Source organism: Ambystoma mexicanum, chromosome 3q (assembly GCF_040938575.1).
Source record: "Ambystoma mexicanum isolate Mex_15411 chromosome 3q, UKY_AmexF1_1, whole genome shotgun sequence".
In the NCBI taxonomy this organism is placed as follows: domain Eukaryota; kingdom Metazoa; phylum Chordata; class Amphibia; order Caudata; family Ambystomatidae; genus Ambystoma; species Ambystoma mexicanum.
This window is the reverse complement of record NC_090926.1, coordinates 393,681,645-393,699,562: the sequence shown is the minus strand read 5'-3', so window position 1 is coordinate 393,699,562 and position 17,918 is coordinate 393,681,645. Positions and strand designations below refer to the sequence as shown.

At 49.5% G+C, this 17,918-nt stretch overlaps 1 protein-coding gene across 3 annotated transcripts in view; it reads left to right on the top strand.

The window, feature by feature from the left end:
- HMGXB3 (HMG-box containing 3) overlaps positions 1-17,918 on the top strand; it is a 1,885,602-nt gene that overhangs the window by 1,502,934 nt on the left and 364,750 nt on the right. For all 3 annotated transcript variants that reach the window (XM_069654075.1, XM_069654073.1, XM_069654076.1), the window contains one exon: positions 822-1,006. In XM_069654075.1, coding sequence (XP_069510176.1) covers positions 822-1,006 — 185 coding nt within the window. The remainder of the gene's footprint in view (positions 1-821; positions 1,007-17,918) is intronic.

Below are 17,918 nucleotides of genomic sequence, written 5' to 3'. Positions count from 1 at the left end.
GAACCCATTGAAGGTTAAAAGGAAATTGCTTGATTGAATCCTTACACAAGAACTTGGGAAGGCTAAGAAACTAGCAGTTGGACTGGTCTGCGGATATGAAACCCCCAGATATCTGCGAAAATTCCTATCGGCACATTATCGAGACCTGTTCATGAGAACATGTCTGAATATTCTGCCGACTAGAGAGATTCAACTGAGGAGGAGACAAGTAGGAATAGTGGACGCAATATGTTGATACTGCGGGGAAGAAGGGGCTGTGGAGTCACTATCCATCTGATGGTGACATGCAGTGCTTTGAGGGAGTTAAGACATTGTTACTTGGGAGGCTTTATTGATCAATCCAAATCACTTACGGCCGTGGAATGGTGGGAAATGTTCATAAGGGGGGAAAAGGTGGGCATGGTACTGGTTGGTATGAAGTTTGTGGAAAGCATTCTATTTTCAGAGAGATGTGAGGACAAGGGTTTAGGAATCAATGGAGGGCGTAAAGTGAATTGGGAGGTTTTATCTGTTAATTGATTTAGGAATTAATGATTAATAATGATGTGGATGTAAATTGTAATGGAGAAACCTCTTCCTTTATTGTCTCTTAAGTGTTAAAGGGTTACCTTTTTTTTCTTCTAAATAAACCAAATCCTTTAATTAAAAAAAAAACTTTTTTTAAAAGTATCCTGATCTAACCTGTAACCTGAAAGAAGAATAAACCAGCCTGCATGCTCTGATATCATTCTGTGCTGCCTCTTTGTTTGCCACATTGCTCTGTAATCCACTAAAAGCTCTGACGTTGACTCTTTTTTTTGCCTTCTTTCCATGTGTTCCAGTGAAAACCTTGAGTCCCGAGGAAGTTCTCCAGCTGCAGGAACTTCTCTGTAACTACTACTGGGCTTTTGAGTGCCTCACCATCCGAGACTACAACGACATGATCTGTGGGGTGTGTGGAATTGCGCCCAAGGTGGAAATAGCTCAGCGGAACATGAAGAATGTGCTGGCCCTAAAAGACATTGAGGTAGGTCCGGATGCTCTGTGTAAAGTTAACCATGTCTGGAAAAAATGCGGCTATTGATCGTTTTTTGTGTGCTTTTGCTTGACATTATCTCATATACCTCATTGAGACCTTCTGCACACTTTTGCCATCTCTGTAAAAGGTTAAATACTCAATAATAACGGCTACACATATTGCCGGCACGCACAATTTCAGACTTCTATCACTGGAAACCAGTGTTTATATCCTGGTCATTTGCATGCCAGTGGTTTGTAGTTGTACTTGGCAATCTGATTTTAAACCTGTTGTCCTGTTGCAGCAAATGTCTCCTCCTTTCTAAATGTGAAAGGTTTTCTTGCTCTCTCATATTTCTGCATCAGATATTTAATTGTTTTGGTCTAGTTAGACACAAGTACCTCCCTAATGTGAATGCTTAAATGTATTTGTTATTTAAATGTTACTGGCACGTGTAATGTATCATAGGTTTCCTGAGGCTTTCATAACATTAACCCTTGCTCTGATGCCTGATGTAGCTTGGGTTGCATTCACCACATTTCCAGAAACAAAGCTCCATCTCGCAGCCTCTCGTTTAAAAATCTGTATCAATGATGAAGCCATAGAAAAATCAGGACAAAAGAAAGAAGGTTTGACCCGCTTTATTTGTACATCAGGAAAGCTTGGACAAAAGCCTATACAGTTAAGGGGGTAACAAAAACAGAAGAGCAGAAGAGGATGTTGCTGGGCCTTTTTATCACTACATGCGATCTTCACTATGTACAGGTAACAACATCCTCGGGCTCCGACTTCTACCATGGAAACAGTGTATTGGTATTCAGAATAGGGGTGTTCGTAGTGTGATTGATCTAAGTGTGGCAGGTGGAAGAAGCTTTTGAACAGGGTGGAGAGGCACTGATCAGGAGGGGAGCCTGGCTCTCTCCTGAAGCCATTATGTGAATTTACGTCAATAAATCTGGCAGTGCTCATCTTTTTGTCCTGTTTATCCCTGAACCTTCTCAATGTAACAAATGGCCTCTACTTGGTTTTGTGATGCTGGAAATGCATCGGAGGGACAGGGCCTCCGTATCCTTGTCCTTTACTGCCTTTTATCGTGTGTTCTGTCGTGTTTTCCGCACAGGAGTTCATGTGGGACTCCTGGCGGTGCAGCTCTCTCTTTTGGTTTTAGTGTCTCTTTTGGTTTTAGTGAACAGACCCATGGGATACTCTTATGGCACCCATGGGTGGGGTACAACCCTGTGCCCCTAGTGTATGTTTGTGGCCCACAGAGCAGGGTATGGGCTGGTGGCAGCTCCATGCTGAATTTGACAGGTGCTCTGAGTATCCTCCATTTTGGGATACCCAGGCCCTGCCATTGGAATCAGTTGATTCCTGATGGGAAACAAGATGGCCCCTGTGGCCTCTTGCTTTCTATTGCCTGTTACCTTTTTTTTCCCAAAGTCCCGGGAAGCCCTGTCTCTGTCCCTTCCCCCGAACTGGCTGTTGGGTGGAAGTTCCATATATGGTAGTGTGGGGAAGTGCTGACCAGACTGGCTGGAGCCTTCCCAACGGCCGTATGTTGTGGGTACACCTGTGGGTGGGACCTGGGTGAATGGAGTGTGTGACAAATACGCATTTTGTCGTGTGGATGTCTAGTATCTGGTGTTTGACACAATGGCTGAGACAGCCCTGCCCGAAACTGTTATGAATGCAGTCTGGAGTGTTGAATAGCTGGGTACTTGTCCCAATACCCATAACTTGCTGTCAGTGTCTGGAGAGAAGTGAATGGCCTGAATGCACTATGCACCTGATTGGCTGCCTGCCTGCATGAATGCCCTTCTGACCGATTGGTTGCCAGAGTGTGACCCAGCAGAATGAATGGGAGACCAACTAGTATATCTGGGGGCCTCTCACTGCTAGAATTCGTGTTTAGAAGCTGAAGAGTAACTGGAGTGAAACTGAAACTTGACCTTGAAACCCTGCTGGAAGAGAAGAATTGCTGTTGCTCTCCTTCATCAATCTGAAAGCTGCTGTCTCTCCAATGACTGACCCAGAGAGGCCCCGGTAAGACATTCTCTTCCAGAGCTACGAGGGACCATCGTGCACCAGCTGATCTTTGCCAAAGCTCCCTGGTAGGCAGACCTACGACAGGCTGCCGACCCGACACAGGGACTGCCGTGGAATCCCAAGGAGAAGTGCCCAGACTGTTGTCCGCCACTGTCGCCGACTGCTGTCGCCGACCGGAGCCGCCGTGCTCCCGTTTGCCTAAGAACTTTCAAATCCAAGGATGCTCTCGTCCGCATTGCCGCCGCTTTATTCTGCTGGAGAAGGCCTGACCGGCGACGCACCGAGGAGTGTCCACCGGTGGGTTTCCTGCCACCCAAAGACCACAGAGACGCCGACGACTCGACGCCCTTGCTGGGCCACAGTTCTTCAAACTCTTTGCGGTCCAGAACTATCGACCTCGAGGTGCCCCGCACGCCTCCTCCTTGCAGGACGTTTACGTTCCCACGTCAACAAGCACTGCTAGGAACAAAGCTGCCACTTCACCGCCATAGTTCACCCTGTTCTCCTCCGGACGTTCAACGACCTGTGACTCCTGCCTTAAAGGTAGGGCCCTCAAGAAGGGCCGTCGATTCCCCGACAAGGAACGCTACAACACCAGGTACTTTGGGGATGCAGAACTATTAGAAAGTCTTGTGTGAACAATATATGGACTGGGCTTGTGATATATCTTTATTCTACAGGTTGCCCAGTTGGGGGGATCCCCACACAGAACTGTGTCTAGGTATCAGGGCCAATATTCTGCCAATTGTTCTAACCAACTGCTTTCCTTTTACCACTATTGCTGGTTTCCTTTATGACTTGATTTGTGTGCCATTTAACGGTACAGTTGATGCACTTTAAAGAGATCTAATAGTAATTGTGGTACCACGTAGAACTGTATATTTGCCATTATAGATAACCGATTACAAAATGAGTTATCGTACTATTGTGCATAACCTTGAATATTAATTATATAAAGACTGTGTTTTAACCGATACAGTGTGCGGACATTCCTTTGTGGGTGCGTGAAGACTACACTGTACTTAATAACCAGCCCGCAACACCTCCTGAGAAGTTAGGCCTTGATTGCTCGTCCATTGCTACCTTTATAAAGAATCTTGGCAGGGGTCTTCTGTGCCTCACCTCTACCAAATAGAGAGCGGAAGTACAGACGCTCCCCTCCAGTCTTTACAGGTGTACCTAAATAAACAGCAAACAGGAGAGGCTGGAACACATGATGGTGCAGGGAATAGTGCTCACAGGTTCTAGGCTTGCTCCCTTTCCTCCTGATCCAGGATCCCAAAGCTTGTTCTATCGGTCACTCCATATTTCTGAGTTACTAAAGGCCTGCAAGTTTCCCCTTACCAATGCATGAGAAAGCCACTGATTCCTGTTTATTATTGGAATTCTGGGACTTAGAAAGTCCCAGAATTCAAAGCAAATACATTGGACTGGATGGCCTTCTTGTTCATGGCATGGGGAAAAAAGCACCTTGTTACTCCCACTAAGGCGATTGGTTTGATGCACTCCTGCAGGAACTATGGGATGATAGTTGAACACAAGAAGGAACAACATTGGTTAGCCATGACAAGATGGAGGATCAACAAAAGGGGTGAATGCATGTAAGCCCTGATTGATAGAATAAAATAGCACTGAAAAACGGGTGCTTTCGTGCAAAATGCGCGCAAATGCCGGTTTGTTGATTCATGGAACGCATAGCGTGTCTTTTACCGGAGACTTGCGCTGAATCTGCGCGGGTCCAACATGTCACTGCGACACGAATGCCTTGCGTGAGACGCCCAACAAAGGCGCATACTGTCTAGCGCAGTCACCTAAAAAGGGGGTGGAACACATGGAACGGGGAACAAGCGAAAATGTGGGTGTTACGTGGGAAGTACCACAGTAAAATACTTGCAGCGTCCACATGCGCGCTAACACCACGTATTCATGGAATTGAACAGGGTTCTCCTGCGCGCAGAAAATGACGCGTTAATCCGGAAACACGTCCGCCAAGAGGACATAAGCAGGCATAAGCGTCACAGGGCACTAAAAACAATACATAAAAAGGGCATCCTAAAAACCAACACGCTATACAGCTACTATGAATGTCCCATTTTTCACAGCAGTGATCGCGGGACACCGCAGGAGGAAGGGGATAGCCAGGGCATGCATTTTCTTACCCAGGACCAGCCTTTTTGGGATGGTTGATGACCAGTTCTATGGCAGGTATAGGTATCCACCTCGCATCATATTAGACCTGGTCACGGAGTGGGAAGATGACCTCACATCACCCACTCTGTGCTCCTAAGCAGTGAGCCCCCTGGAAAAGGTGCCTAATGTACTGCATTGTTTGGCCAGTGGGTCATTTCAGCGGACAACTGCCATTGTCGGGGGCATTTCACAGGCCACGCAGTCACGCTGCCTACACCAGGTGTTGGCAATCATGACTGCGCGCCCCTGAGTCCGCAAGCACATATACATGCCCAGAACACCCGCAGAAAGACAGGCCGTGGTCCAGGACTTTTACTGGGTGGTGCACTTCCCTAAAGTGCTTGGTGCCATCGATTGCACCCATGTGGCCCTACGTCCACCTAAGGCCACAGAGCACATCAATCGCAAACACTGGCATTCCATCAACGTGCAGGTTGTATATGATGCCAAGGGAATCATCACCTCTGTATATGCCAACTATCCAGGGTTCCGCCCATGATAGTTTCAATTTCAGAATGTCACCCCTACAACGGGCCCTGGAAGCTGGGAGGCATGGCAACACATGACATTTGGTGAGTACAAATGGCCCTGCAAATGCATGCATGTCTCACACAGACAAAACCACACCACTGACAACCCATCTCACCGCTACAGGGGACAGTGCCTACCCTCTGAGCACCTACATGACGCCAGTACGGAAACCCACCACACCACCCCAGGTAAGATACAACGCAGCCCATATTGCAACTAGGGGCATAGTGGAGTGCACATTCGGAGTGCTAAAGTCATGCTTCCGCTTCCTTTACTACTCTGGTGGTGAGCTACTATATGCGCCACCAGTAGTGTGCAGGATCATTGTGGCAGCATGTGTCCTGCACAATGTTGCAACATGGCGTGGCATACTCGTGGACATGGTGGTGCCCCCACATCCCTAACCACATGCATGGTGGCTGCTCATGGAAGGGGAAAGAGTACATGGCGATGCTGCCCGTACCCAGCTTGTGGCACCATTTTTTTAACCTAAAATCCAACCCCTGCGGAGTGCACACAACCCTGGCACATTCCAGGTGACAATCGATGATGACAAAGGGACAATCATCTGTCCCAACCTGAACACCCTGAGAATGTGTCCTCAGAAGTGCTACATTGTGTGTATCCCTTAGTACTAAAAGTATCTCAATCTGGTGTGCACAAAAGGAACACATGGAAGATGGAGTATGCCACAAACACCATTACAAAGTACACATCTAAATACTGGTATGTCACCTAAACCCTCCCACACTTCATGTCACCTGCTTGACACACCATGCTATGCAATGTCCAAACAGAGAAATAAATGACCAACACATAACATTACTGTCTCAAAGCGTGCAACGATCAACCTAAAAAGTCAAGAAATAACTCCCTGATCAATATAATCATGTACACAGGAACATCAGTTGGCCAGTACAACAAACCAGAAACACAGGACCCAAGAGTTAATCTGTCTGACCGTGACCATACCCAAATGCACATCTGCCACAATGTGTTGTTACTTACACATGCCACCCTTCTAAATTGCACCCTTCTAAATTCGTGAGGCACTGCTAACCAAAGGGGGCCAGGGAACCGCATACAGCATCAAGGCAAACAACAATGGAGACAGTCAAGGCAATACATGAAGATGGAACATGACCAAAGGATGCATCTCAATGTACAAACATAAAATGATGCCAGCCATGCACTGGACAAACAATCATTAATCCAACTAGGGGTGTATGCACAGGTCGGACTTGAGACTGCCCACAGATATGGAAGCCCAATGCCACTGTGTAAGTTACTTTCACATGCTGCACTCCTAGTAAGCCCATGGAAAGGGGAAGCAGGAGTAGCATATGTGTCTGGACCCAAGGCACAAACACCAACACGAGACAAGCCTCTATGGGACCAGCTGGAACCTATAGTGGATATCCTCGGCTGCTACACAAAGCAACCACACTGTCACATAAATGCACAATAGACACACAACGAATTTAAAAAAAATGCCCATAGGGCACTGGTGGGCAGAGGGGGTCCACCCAGGAGGCAGGAGGTGCAGGGTGCACGTCAACACCCACATGTGTGGATGTTAAAAATGAACCCTCCATGGGTTAATGGGCCACACGGCTATGATGGAGTGGGAGATCCGTCGCTGCTGTCGCCACCCTCTGGTGCTGCATCAGAATGTGGTAGTGGAAAGGGAGGATATCCATGTATAGCCCTGGTCTGGTCCTCCATGGCAGTGGCCATGCGGGACTGAGATGCTTGCATCAGCAACATGATGGCCCGGAGGTCTCCATGCATCACCTCACAGTATGCACGCAGTTCCTGCGTGATGGTACAAGTCATTATTTGCATCTGCTGTTCAGACCGTCTACTGCTGGATGCTTCGAGTGCAGTCAGTGCAACCCTGAGGGACCTATACTCTGACCTCAGAGCTTCCATGTTGGCCCGACCCTCTGCAGCCAAGGATGCACGCAGAGCCCTCAGTTCTGCCCGTCGGCTCCTGTTGCTGGTCACCATGTTCAGCCTGTGTGAGCGGCATGTGGACCGCAATGCCTGCTGCTGGTGCTTCACCTGTCTTGCTGGGGGTATCATGGAATGGGCCACCCTATCCATGCCCTGAGCCAACATCTCATGTGAAGCAGTCTGTTGTGCAACAGCATACATGGACTGCTCCCACACAGTATCGCCAGCTAACACATGGCCACTGCGTTGGCGGGCCACACGCCTGCCTAGGCCAAGGGTACCTGGTCATTGATGTGATGACACCATCTGTGGCTGCAGGACTGCCTCTCTCCCTTGATCTGCTGCCCCAGGACCAGGAGTCAATACTGTGGAGCGTGACCCTGCAATCGTAACCACCACAGATGGACGTCCCGACACTGACTGGCCCTGTGAGGAGTCTCCCTCCCCCCTCCAGACATTTGGAATGCAACAGCATCCACAGTCGATGCACTCACCTGCAACACCACAGAGGTATCCGGATCTGATTCACCACCAGAGCCTAAGGCTTCCTCGGAGGCGGACTCAGAGTCTGGGCCAGGATGGCCTGTGGCACCAGTGGAACTTCATGGGCTACCACACCACGTCCTCCACTGGTGGATGGTCATGGCTAACTATCCTGTTCCTCCTTCACCTCCTCCTCTGCATCCAGTGCCTCATCACCTGCACATGGACAGAAAAATAAATGAAGAGCCATGTAAATACCATAGACCATACACATAGGCATCACAATGTCGTCATGCAACACATCAACCTGCCATGTCACAAACTCCCACACCTACGCAGCATCAATGCAAGTGAAGGGTAGCGTGAAAGCAGCCATGGACCTGTGTGGAAGGGCTAAATACAACCTGTAGTGCATGGTGTATAGCACCTGCTGCACACATGAGCACCTGACTGGCATAGTTCATCCATCAACATCACAGATGCAAAAACACTTATGCCATGCACCATAGCCATGCCTGATCTGTAATACTGCATGAGATGGGACTTGCTGACTACTGTCCCAGAGACATGTACACTGGATGTGACATGACATGTAAATCACAAACTCAATACACACAGGTGTCACACGGTGCAACGATGCAAGGGTGGTGGAATAGAGTGAATTGTTGTCCTGCACACCCATACTGAACGGCAACGCCCAACATTCAGCACGTGTCACGTAACTTGCGTGCTTAGGGCTTTTCCTCTGATTTCACGCTAACGTGCTGTTTCTGTACATGCAGAGTCACTCTGTTTCCGGCTGGCCACTCGAGTAACACGGAAGACTCATGTTCCTGCCTACCAGCCTGTTTACCTGTCTCCAACTGCCCCAAGCTGCCTCCTACGAGCCATCTGGTGCTGCCTGTCCACTCTGTGTGCCTGCTGCCCACGTGCCCTGCAACTTGGGGCCTGCTCTAAAGCATCGTGACCACCTCTGCTGATCTGGAAGACTCCTGATGTGCCATACCATCGCTCCACAGCCCAGCCCCAGGACCACCTTGCACACCCTCACCTGCATCGGGGGTTGCCATGTCTGACCCAACTCCATCTGAGGCATGTGGCAACCCCCCGGCAGCAAGGCAGAGCGCTGTCACCTTCTCAGCCAGGGTAGTGGGCATCCTGGTGGAGTAAGTCCTGGGGCATCATGATGCCATCTTCCATGGACCATCACAAGTCGGCAATGAAGGACGGAGGAAGATCTGGGTGGACATCGTGGGTGCCATCCACGCGGAGGGGGTGGCACCCCGCGACTACCAACATGTCCACAAGCACTGGGAAGACTTCAAGTCCAGGACTCACAACAAGACCCAGCGCCTCCTCAAGGCTGGTGATGACCGAAGGGGGCGCCAGGACCGGTTGACCAATGACGATATGCGGGTCCTGGTGCGCTTCTACCCAGCGCTGTACGCCCCGTTCTTGGATTTGGTGCTCCGTCTGGAGTCGACTGGTAAGTGTCCATGTGGTCTTGTCCACCGTAGTGCGTGTGCATGTTGATGTGTGGTTGGAGTGTGCACCTTGGCCTTATGTCTGGCATGCCTCCTGTACAGATGTCTGTGTGCATGTCCCTGACACTGCTGCATGCGAGTTCATACAAGCATGTGCGACATCAATGGTGTCTGTGTTGAAATGCGTGATGCGCACCGGCATGTAAAGACGTGCACATGTTTGCATCCCCGTGTCCGGACTGGGGCATACGAGAGGTGTGACACATGGGTGCTTATGTCAACATGTACATGTGCATGTGTCTGAGTAGTGAGTGTGTGACTGGCCTACACTCTGTGATGTATGTTACTTGAGTTTTTGATTGTGTGATTGCCTCATGCTGCCAATTTGACCTCAAGTGCACTCTGACGTGATAGCTCCATGGCCTGCTTCATGACTGTCAGCTGCTGTGTGTGTGAATTAGATGTGTATGACCCATGATGCGTGTGCGCTGGAAGCACAATTTTGAGGTGCTACCAGTGCCTTGTCTAAGGATGTGAATGCCTGTTGTGAATGACAGACATGATTGTGCGTGTGTGTGAATAGCACTTCCCTGTGTGTAGTGGACGGTGATGATGGTTGTGACCTCTGACAGGGCCACTGATGTACATTAGCATTGATGTTTGTGTTTTATGTTTCCCTATCCACAGCGATGATGGAAGAAGAGGGCAGAGAAGGCGCTGTGGAGCACGGCAGCAGGGATGCCTCCACCAGGCGTAGACGCAAGGCCCAGTCATCCTCCCAGGTACTGTCATCTTCTGGGAGCAAGGAGACTGGTGCCGCATTAGAGTCAACGGCCGTGGCTGCTGAGGATAGGTCCAGGAGGGCGAAGGTGGTGGAGGACTCCTCAGCAGTGGGAATGGGGGGCAGGTGAGCCCGTACAGGGGCAATACTCTGCAGAAGACAGTGGGGAGGCATCCAGGTTGATGGGGGAGTGAGAGGAGGAGGGGGCCACATCAGCCCAGCACATGCGGCCCGGCGGGGGTGATGACGTAGGTGTGACTGGTGCAGTCCAGGGTCAGGGGCCAGAGGCAGTGCAGGCCGCTGTGGAGGTGCCTGTGCCTAATCCTGTCCCTGGGACTGTGACTTCACCAGTATGCACCTGCGGGCATTCCCCAGGCCAGACCCATCCACAGGCGGTGGATGTTTCCACCCAGACGGAAACACCAATGCCTGTGGATGTCTCCATTCGGTACAGGGTGGAACCAGTGCTAGCCGGTCTCATGAGGCAGACAGAATCCGTTCATGATGATGTGCAGGCTTCCACTATGGGGCTTGCACGTCATCACAGGGAGATCTGTCGTCTCATTGACTGGCTAGCACATTTTCTGGTATCGCAATGTGTGCGTGGGGTGACCACTTATGTGACCCCCTCCTCGTCTGCCTCCTCTGTGCGCCAGTTGTCCTCTCCGCCGTCTGCCGGCACAGATACCACCAGGGCCCCCTGTGCACCTGCCCCAACCCTGGTGGCCACTCTGGTGGAGATCACATCCCTGCCAGAGTCGGGAGTCGAAGGAGGATCAGCACAGGTGGTCACCACGGAGATCCAGCCGGCGACAGGACATGTGGCAATGGAAGAAGAGCAGGCATCAAGCAGCAGGGCACATGCATGACAGCCCCGGGTGCTGTCATCATCCCGGAGGCTGACCTTGATGCATAAGCACCGAGCTACTTGGTAGCAGCATGTTCAGCGTAGGAGGCGACAGGACTCAGGGCTTCCAATGGAAGAGAGGCAGGTATCGGCCATCGGTCAGGAGGAAAACGTGGACCTTACTACAAGGATGTCTTCTGTGTTGGAGCGTTTTGGCCAGCAGAGCGGCAGCGGGCACGGGAGGCCAGACTCACCATCGCCAGGGCGGAGAATACACTGCATCGGGCAGAGAGGCTGGCGGAGGTCCTTGAGACTTGCATGCAAGGAGTTTCGGAGTAGCATGTTGGAGTCCCTGCAAGCCCTCGAGGGGAGAGCAGAGGTCCGCCTAGGGGAAGTGGACGCAGTGTTCGATGTTCCCTGGCAGACACTTTGAGGGGACATGATGAGTCGAAGGACTAGCCCGCTGCCATTGTATATAGTTCTTTAGGTGTAGGTTTCATTTATTTTTTTTCTTTAATTTGGAATTATTCGACTTTGCTCCACTTTTTGTACATAGTTCTTCGTTGATTTTATACTTCAGGATTTTTGGACATGGTTTGGGACAGTGGACGCTGGATCTTTGTACATAGTTCTTTTTCACAGTTTCACAGTTCTTTTTATGTTCACCATGCAGGAATGGTTTTCTTTTCATTTGTGTTTTCATTTGGACCGAAATGTATGGACATGGACCACATCTTTCATTTGTTTTATTTTGTTAACATCCAATGTTTTATCTTTTTGACCATCTTTTATTTATTGGATAATTGCATGCTGATTTCATTTTTGGATTTAACTGCGCACGACTTAGATACTGTTTTTAATATATATTTTATAATTGCAAAACAAAGTGGTGTCTGGTCTCAAAGGTTTAGCACACGTTTCACTCTTGCCTACTCTGTTCTCTGTCCGTGATGCTGGCCTATGTTGTTCATGTGTGTGAACACTTGCATGCATGTGTCATGTTTGACTTCCAATGGCATGTGGCATGTTGTGGTGTGCATGAACAATGGTTTGGGGTTGAGGTGCCCTTGGAGTGTGCAGCGTATGGTAGCATTTCATTTCACATCTGCTGCATTTATGGCTATCGGTCCACAGTGTGTTGTGGGGGTCATGAGGCAGGGCCTGCCTGCAGGTTGCCGTCACAGGTGTGGTGGGGGCTGCCTGCATGTTGCCGTCACAGGTGATTGGGGGGGCCTGAGGCGAGGCTTGCCTGCAGGTTGCCGTCACAAGGGATGGGGGGGCATGAGGCGGGGCTTGTCTGCAGGTTGCTGTCACGTGTGATGGGGGGGCATGGAAGGGTGGTTGCCTGCAGGTTGCCGTCACAGGTGTTGGGGGTAGGGGGGTTGTGAGGCGGGGCCTGCCTGCAGGTTGCCGTCACAGGTGATGGGGGAGGGAGGTCCCATGTGGTGTGGGCTGCCTGCGGGGTGTGGTCACGGGTGATGGGGGGGGGGGCCATGTTGTGTGGGCTGCCTGCAGGGTGTGATCACAGGTGATGGGGGCACATGTTGTGTGGGCTGCCTGCGGGGTGTGGTCACAGGTGATGGGGGGGTCCCATGTTGTGTGGGCTGCCTACGGAGTGTGGTCACGGTTAATGGACGGTGTCCCATGTTGTGCGGGCTCCTTGCGGGGTCTGGTCATGGGTGATGGGGGGGCCCCTGTTGTGTGGGCTGCCTGCGTGGTGTGGTCACGAGTGATGGGGCACATGTTGTGTGGGCTGCCTGTGGGGTGTGGTCACGGGTGATGGGTGGGACCCATGTTGTGTGGGCTGCCTGTGGGGTGTGGTCACAGGTTATGGGGTGTGGGCCCATGGTGTGTGGACTGCCTTCGGGGTGTGGTTGTGGCTGATGGCTGCTGCGGTGTGGCTGTCCCGTCAGGAGGTGTCTGCTTCCAGGGGATTTGTGCGTGTATGGCGTGGTACGCGCAGGCCTTTCCATGCGATTTGGCTCGTGCGACCGGGATACGTGATTACGCTGAGGTGCGGACTGGGTACGCGTGGCCCTTTCCACAGGATTTCACTGGGGTGCGGACGGGGTACGCGCGGGACTTTCCACACAATTTGGCTGGTGCGACTGGGGTATGTGATTACGCTGAGGTGCGGACGGGGTACGTGTGGCCCTTTCCACAGGATGTCACTGGGGTGACGACTGGGTACGCGCAGGCCTTTCCACACGATTTGGCTGGTGCAACCGGGGTACACGATTACGCTGGTGTGCGGACGGGGTACGTGCGGGCCTTTACACACAATTTGGCAGGTGCGACTGGGGTAAGCGTGGATTTTTCATGCAATTATGATGGCGGGGCTGTGTGCTGGGCCACGGATGGCACAGGAACTGTGCGCCGTATTGGGCATTTCAGTGTTTTTTCCTGCGCACAGGGTCGTGTTGTGGGCGTTACTGGCGCTGCTTGGTCTTCATTGCGCCACGGCTACTGATGCCTTGGTTAATCCATGAATACGCGTGCCTTCTCGGCACGCGCGCTACTTCTGCGCTGGATTCCATGAATTGGACCCATAATCTAGTATCTCTATTCTAAATAAACACATTTGAACAATACAGTACTCCTATTTGTTTTCTACAAGTCAACTTCACACTTGGGATATTTAAAGCACCTCTGCATGCTTCTTTTTCCTACTTCCCCTCCGTAAATCAGTGATGAGATACTGTCAACTTTTGGCCGTGGTTTGCCTCCCTAAGCTCTTTAGAAGATAAATAGCAAGAATATGTGCCACAACTATCCCCACCGGCATACTTTTCATATTGCAGTTATTCTCACCCAACAGTCACAGACTACTTTCCTGGTCTTGACCCCTCTACACAGTTTGGTCACTCTGAGCTTTAATGGTTGAGCCCACTATAGACTTTGGTCGCTCTCAGCTTCACTGGCTGAGCCCACTTCAGGCTCCAGTCTTTTCCAGTTTAGCGGCCATCTTTCAGGCTCTGTTATAGCCCCTATCAGGAGTTGTGCTTTTACCAGTGTTTGTATATAGCTCCATGTAGGCTTGTGATGCTCCTCCTCAGGTTTTCTGGCCTGCACCAGGATCTTGGGTATGGGACCAGGGAGGCTAGCACAAATTCCTTAACCTCTGAGCCCCCAGCAGGCTCTCCACAAGCTTTCCTTAAGTCCTGACCTCTGTCGGTGTACGAACCACAGTGTTCAACAAACTCCTTCTCTCACAGTCTCTCTCACTCTTTCTCAGGGGTCAAGTCCTAAAAATTAAAGTGGGGGGACTCCTCAACAAACACAATTGGATGCAGCGTCACCAGAAATTAGCATATCAAGGTGAAGTCTACACATTTCATTAAATTGGCTTTGCATAACCCCCCCCAAATTGCACCGGACAAATGGCATTTGCCTTTCATAAAATCAACACACACACAAAACCAAGAGAGGATATTTTCCTCTAATAGTGTTTTTGAAAACATTAAAAGGTGTGCATGTTTTAAACTCCAAGAACCAATACAAATGTTTTCCTTGGGACTTGCAGTACTGAAATGCAACATTTCACCTTTAATTGGTTGTTATTTTTCATCAGGTTATATAGTGCAGTGAAGTCTCCAGCCTACAAACGACTGCGGTTTGATCCCCGAGGTCATCTTTAATTCATAAATTCAAAGAAGACCTCCAATGTTTCTCTTTTAGTTGTGGGGGGGCGACTGAGTCCACCCGCCCCCAAACCCCTCCCGCGTGTATCATCGACTTGATCCCTGCTCTTTCTATGAACACACCAACTATCTGGAATGCTGCCCATGCTGCCTTCAAGCTTGCCTCCTTTTCCATCGTATTATACTGTTTGATTGGTTCTAATTGGCCTAATAATGTCTGGGATTGGGTTGACTGTTTTTCCATTACCCCGGGATACAAGATTGGTCGGAGTGTCATGTTTCCATCTCCCATTAGGTGGTCCCTCTCTCCTTGTCTCCATACGCAGACGACACCCAACTGGTGTTTTGTCTGGACACACCTTTACAGAGCCGCCACATAAACTTAGAGACTGCCTTTTGGCTATCTGGAGCTGGATGTCACGCAACTGGCTCAAGTTGACTGGCTTGAAGACTGAGGTTTTGGTAGTTCACTCTCAGACTCTTGGAGCTAGCTGGAATGCTGACTATTGGCCAGACTCTCACAGCCCCGAGTACATCAGTTAAAAACCTGGGTGTAAAGCTTCTTTCATCAGGGTCGAGAGAAGCACCAGTCTGTAACATCGGTTTTGCGAAGCTTAAAGTGCTCAAGAAAGTCTTTCCTTTTCTTCCTGCAGTTTGTATGGCTTAAGGTGGTCACTGCGTCAATTATGGAATCAATCGACTACTGCAACAGGATCTATTTAGGCCACCCAGCCTTCCTGATCCATCGCCTGCAGTTTCTTCAAAATTTTGCAGAGCGACTGGCCTAAGAAGCACTGAGGCTTACCCCTTCCACTCCTTTGTTACAGCAGCTTCACTGGCTTCACGTTAAAACTCGTATCGACTTTAAGATTTTATGGATTACTCATCGAGCAATTCATAGTATGGGTTCTGCCTATGTCCAAGCCAAACTTGAGCAATATGTGCCCACTCGGTGCTTGTTTCTGAGTTTTGCCTCTTGCTGAAAATCCCTTGCTTTCAGAAAGCTCGGATTGGAGCGGGGGTGGTCGTTCTCGGTCTTAGCCCCCACTCTTTGGAATGCCATGTCTTTTTCTTTAGGGGCAAGCACAGGCTACCTGCGGTTCTGAAAAGATTTAAAAACACCTACTTTGTAAGTAAGCCGGCAGTCTTTTTTGGCTTACCATTGTTTCTCCTAGCGCCTAGATGGCCTTGGGCCTTAGTCTGCACTTTATAAATCCAGTACATTACATTGTCATTATTCTCATGTGGTGCGGTTTACTTCCACGCTGTGTCCTTTCATTGATTGATTAAATGAGTTCATTAGCCAAGGATTTAGGAGCTGCCGCGATCTTGACGATGGGTTGGGGCAGTCATGAATGACGCCTATCTTTCTCTGCAACCTGTCTCTCTGCCTTTCTGGCCTGTTGAGTTTGTCAGAGCTCCTCTATGCATAAAGCTTGCGAACACCTTGTTCCCCTCCCACCTATGGTGAGCTTTTTGTTTAGCATGAGCAGATCCATGAACTGCTCATCCACTCTGAAGTGTATTATCAATGTTAGCTGATTGGTGAGATGGCTCTCGCTACCACCGCTATGAGAAAAGATGGTTTCAGGTATATCTCTGCTGCTAAGGTTCATGTAATCACCCTCCTATTATTCCCACGCCAGTTCTGTCACGTTTGTATTTGTATTTGTTTATTATTTGTATCACATTCCGAAACCCTCAGGTTACTGGGTGCTGAAAACTTAAATGTAACAGGCATGAATAACTGATAACAGAATTGAGAAGACCAAAGGTTACAGATATGTCTGACGACAACCATTACAAGTGAGAGCAACATTTGGGGAGACCAGAGGATACAGTTAGGTCAGGGGACAATCATTACAAATGAAACTTGCTTGTTAGGTGATCCTAGGAAGGACAACCTATGGGGCAAAGAACAAAACATCAGAGGACAGTAGTTTCATCGGATAGGTTTGTCGTTAAGCCAAGTTTTTACACCCGTTTTGAAGGCAAGGAGGGCTGGTTCTAGTCTGTAGGCGAGAGGCAAGATGTTCCAGCATTTGGCTGCATGGACTGGGAAACTGGCTCCTCCCGCAGTTTTTAAGTTGTACCTTGGTACTGAGAGGCAGTGGGTGTGGGCAGATCTGGTGGTCCGAGAAGGTTGGTATATGCTAAATTCATCAGGCAGATATTTGGGAGCTTTATTAGACAGTCATTTCTGTGCGATAACTAGCGTACGAATAGTAATTCTATCGCGAACTGACAGCCAATTGGCTTCCCGTCTGATACTTGAGATATGGCTAGATCTGGGAAGGTTAAGTGCTGCTCTCAATTAACCAATTCCACTGGTTTGCCCAGCACATGGTGTTATGAAGAAAAGAGAGACTCGACAGTCTCCAGAAGACGCACCATGGAGTGGGCGTTTCCACCTATCTCCCCAAAGCCTCCTAATTGATGCTTTCCAACCTGCTCATGCAATGTGACTTTGTTACAGATCCCAGAGTGACACAAGTGACTAATGTTGTGTTCTGTTTGTTATGGCAACTTGTCATTCACACACGATGCATCCTCATGTTCGTTTTGGGAATTTTAACCTTTAGCTCTGTCAAATATTAAATGAAAATAACGTTTATGGTGATAATGAATGCTTTTGCATTCTATATACATAGGTGATCTTTCATGGGCTGCTGGTTGATTCTTTGAGCCTCTGACTGGCTACATATGTCTTGTTCGGTTTCTCAAGCCTTCCACCAGGGCATTAACTCTCAGGACATTTCTTACAGAAAATTCCAAATCGGTGACTGTCAAATCAGTTGCAAAAAAGGGGAATAGGTCATAGCAATTTGTGCAGGGAACCTGGAAAAAAGGTTGCATGGTCTTCCCCTACTTATAGCAATGTTTCTCTTATGTTTCATTGGTTGTGGGAAATAAAGGTTGTCAGTGACTTGAACCTTACATACATTGTGCCTGACTGGTTGCC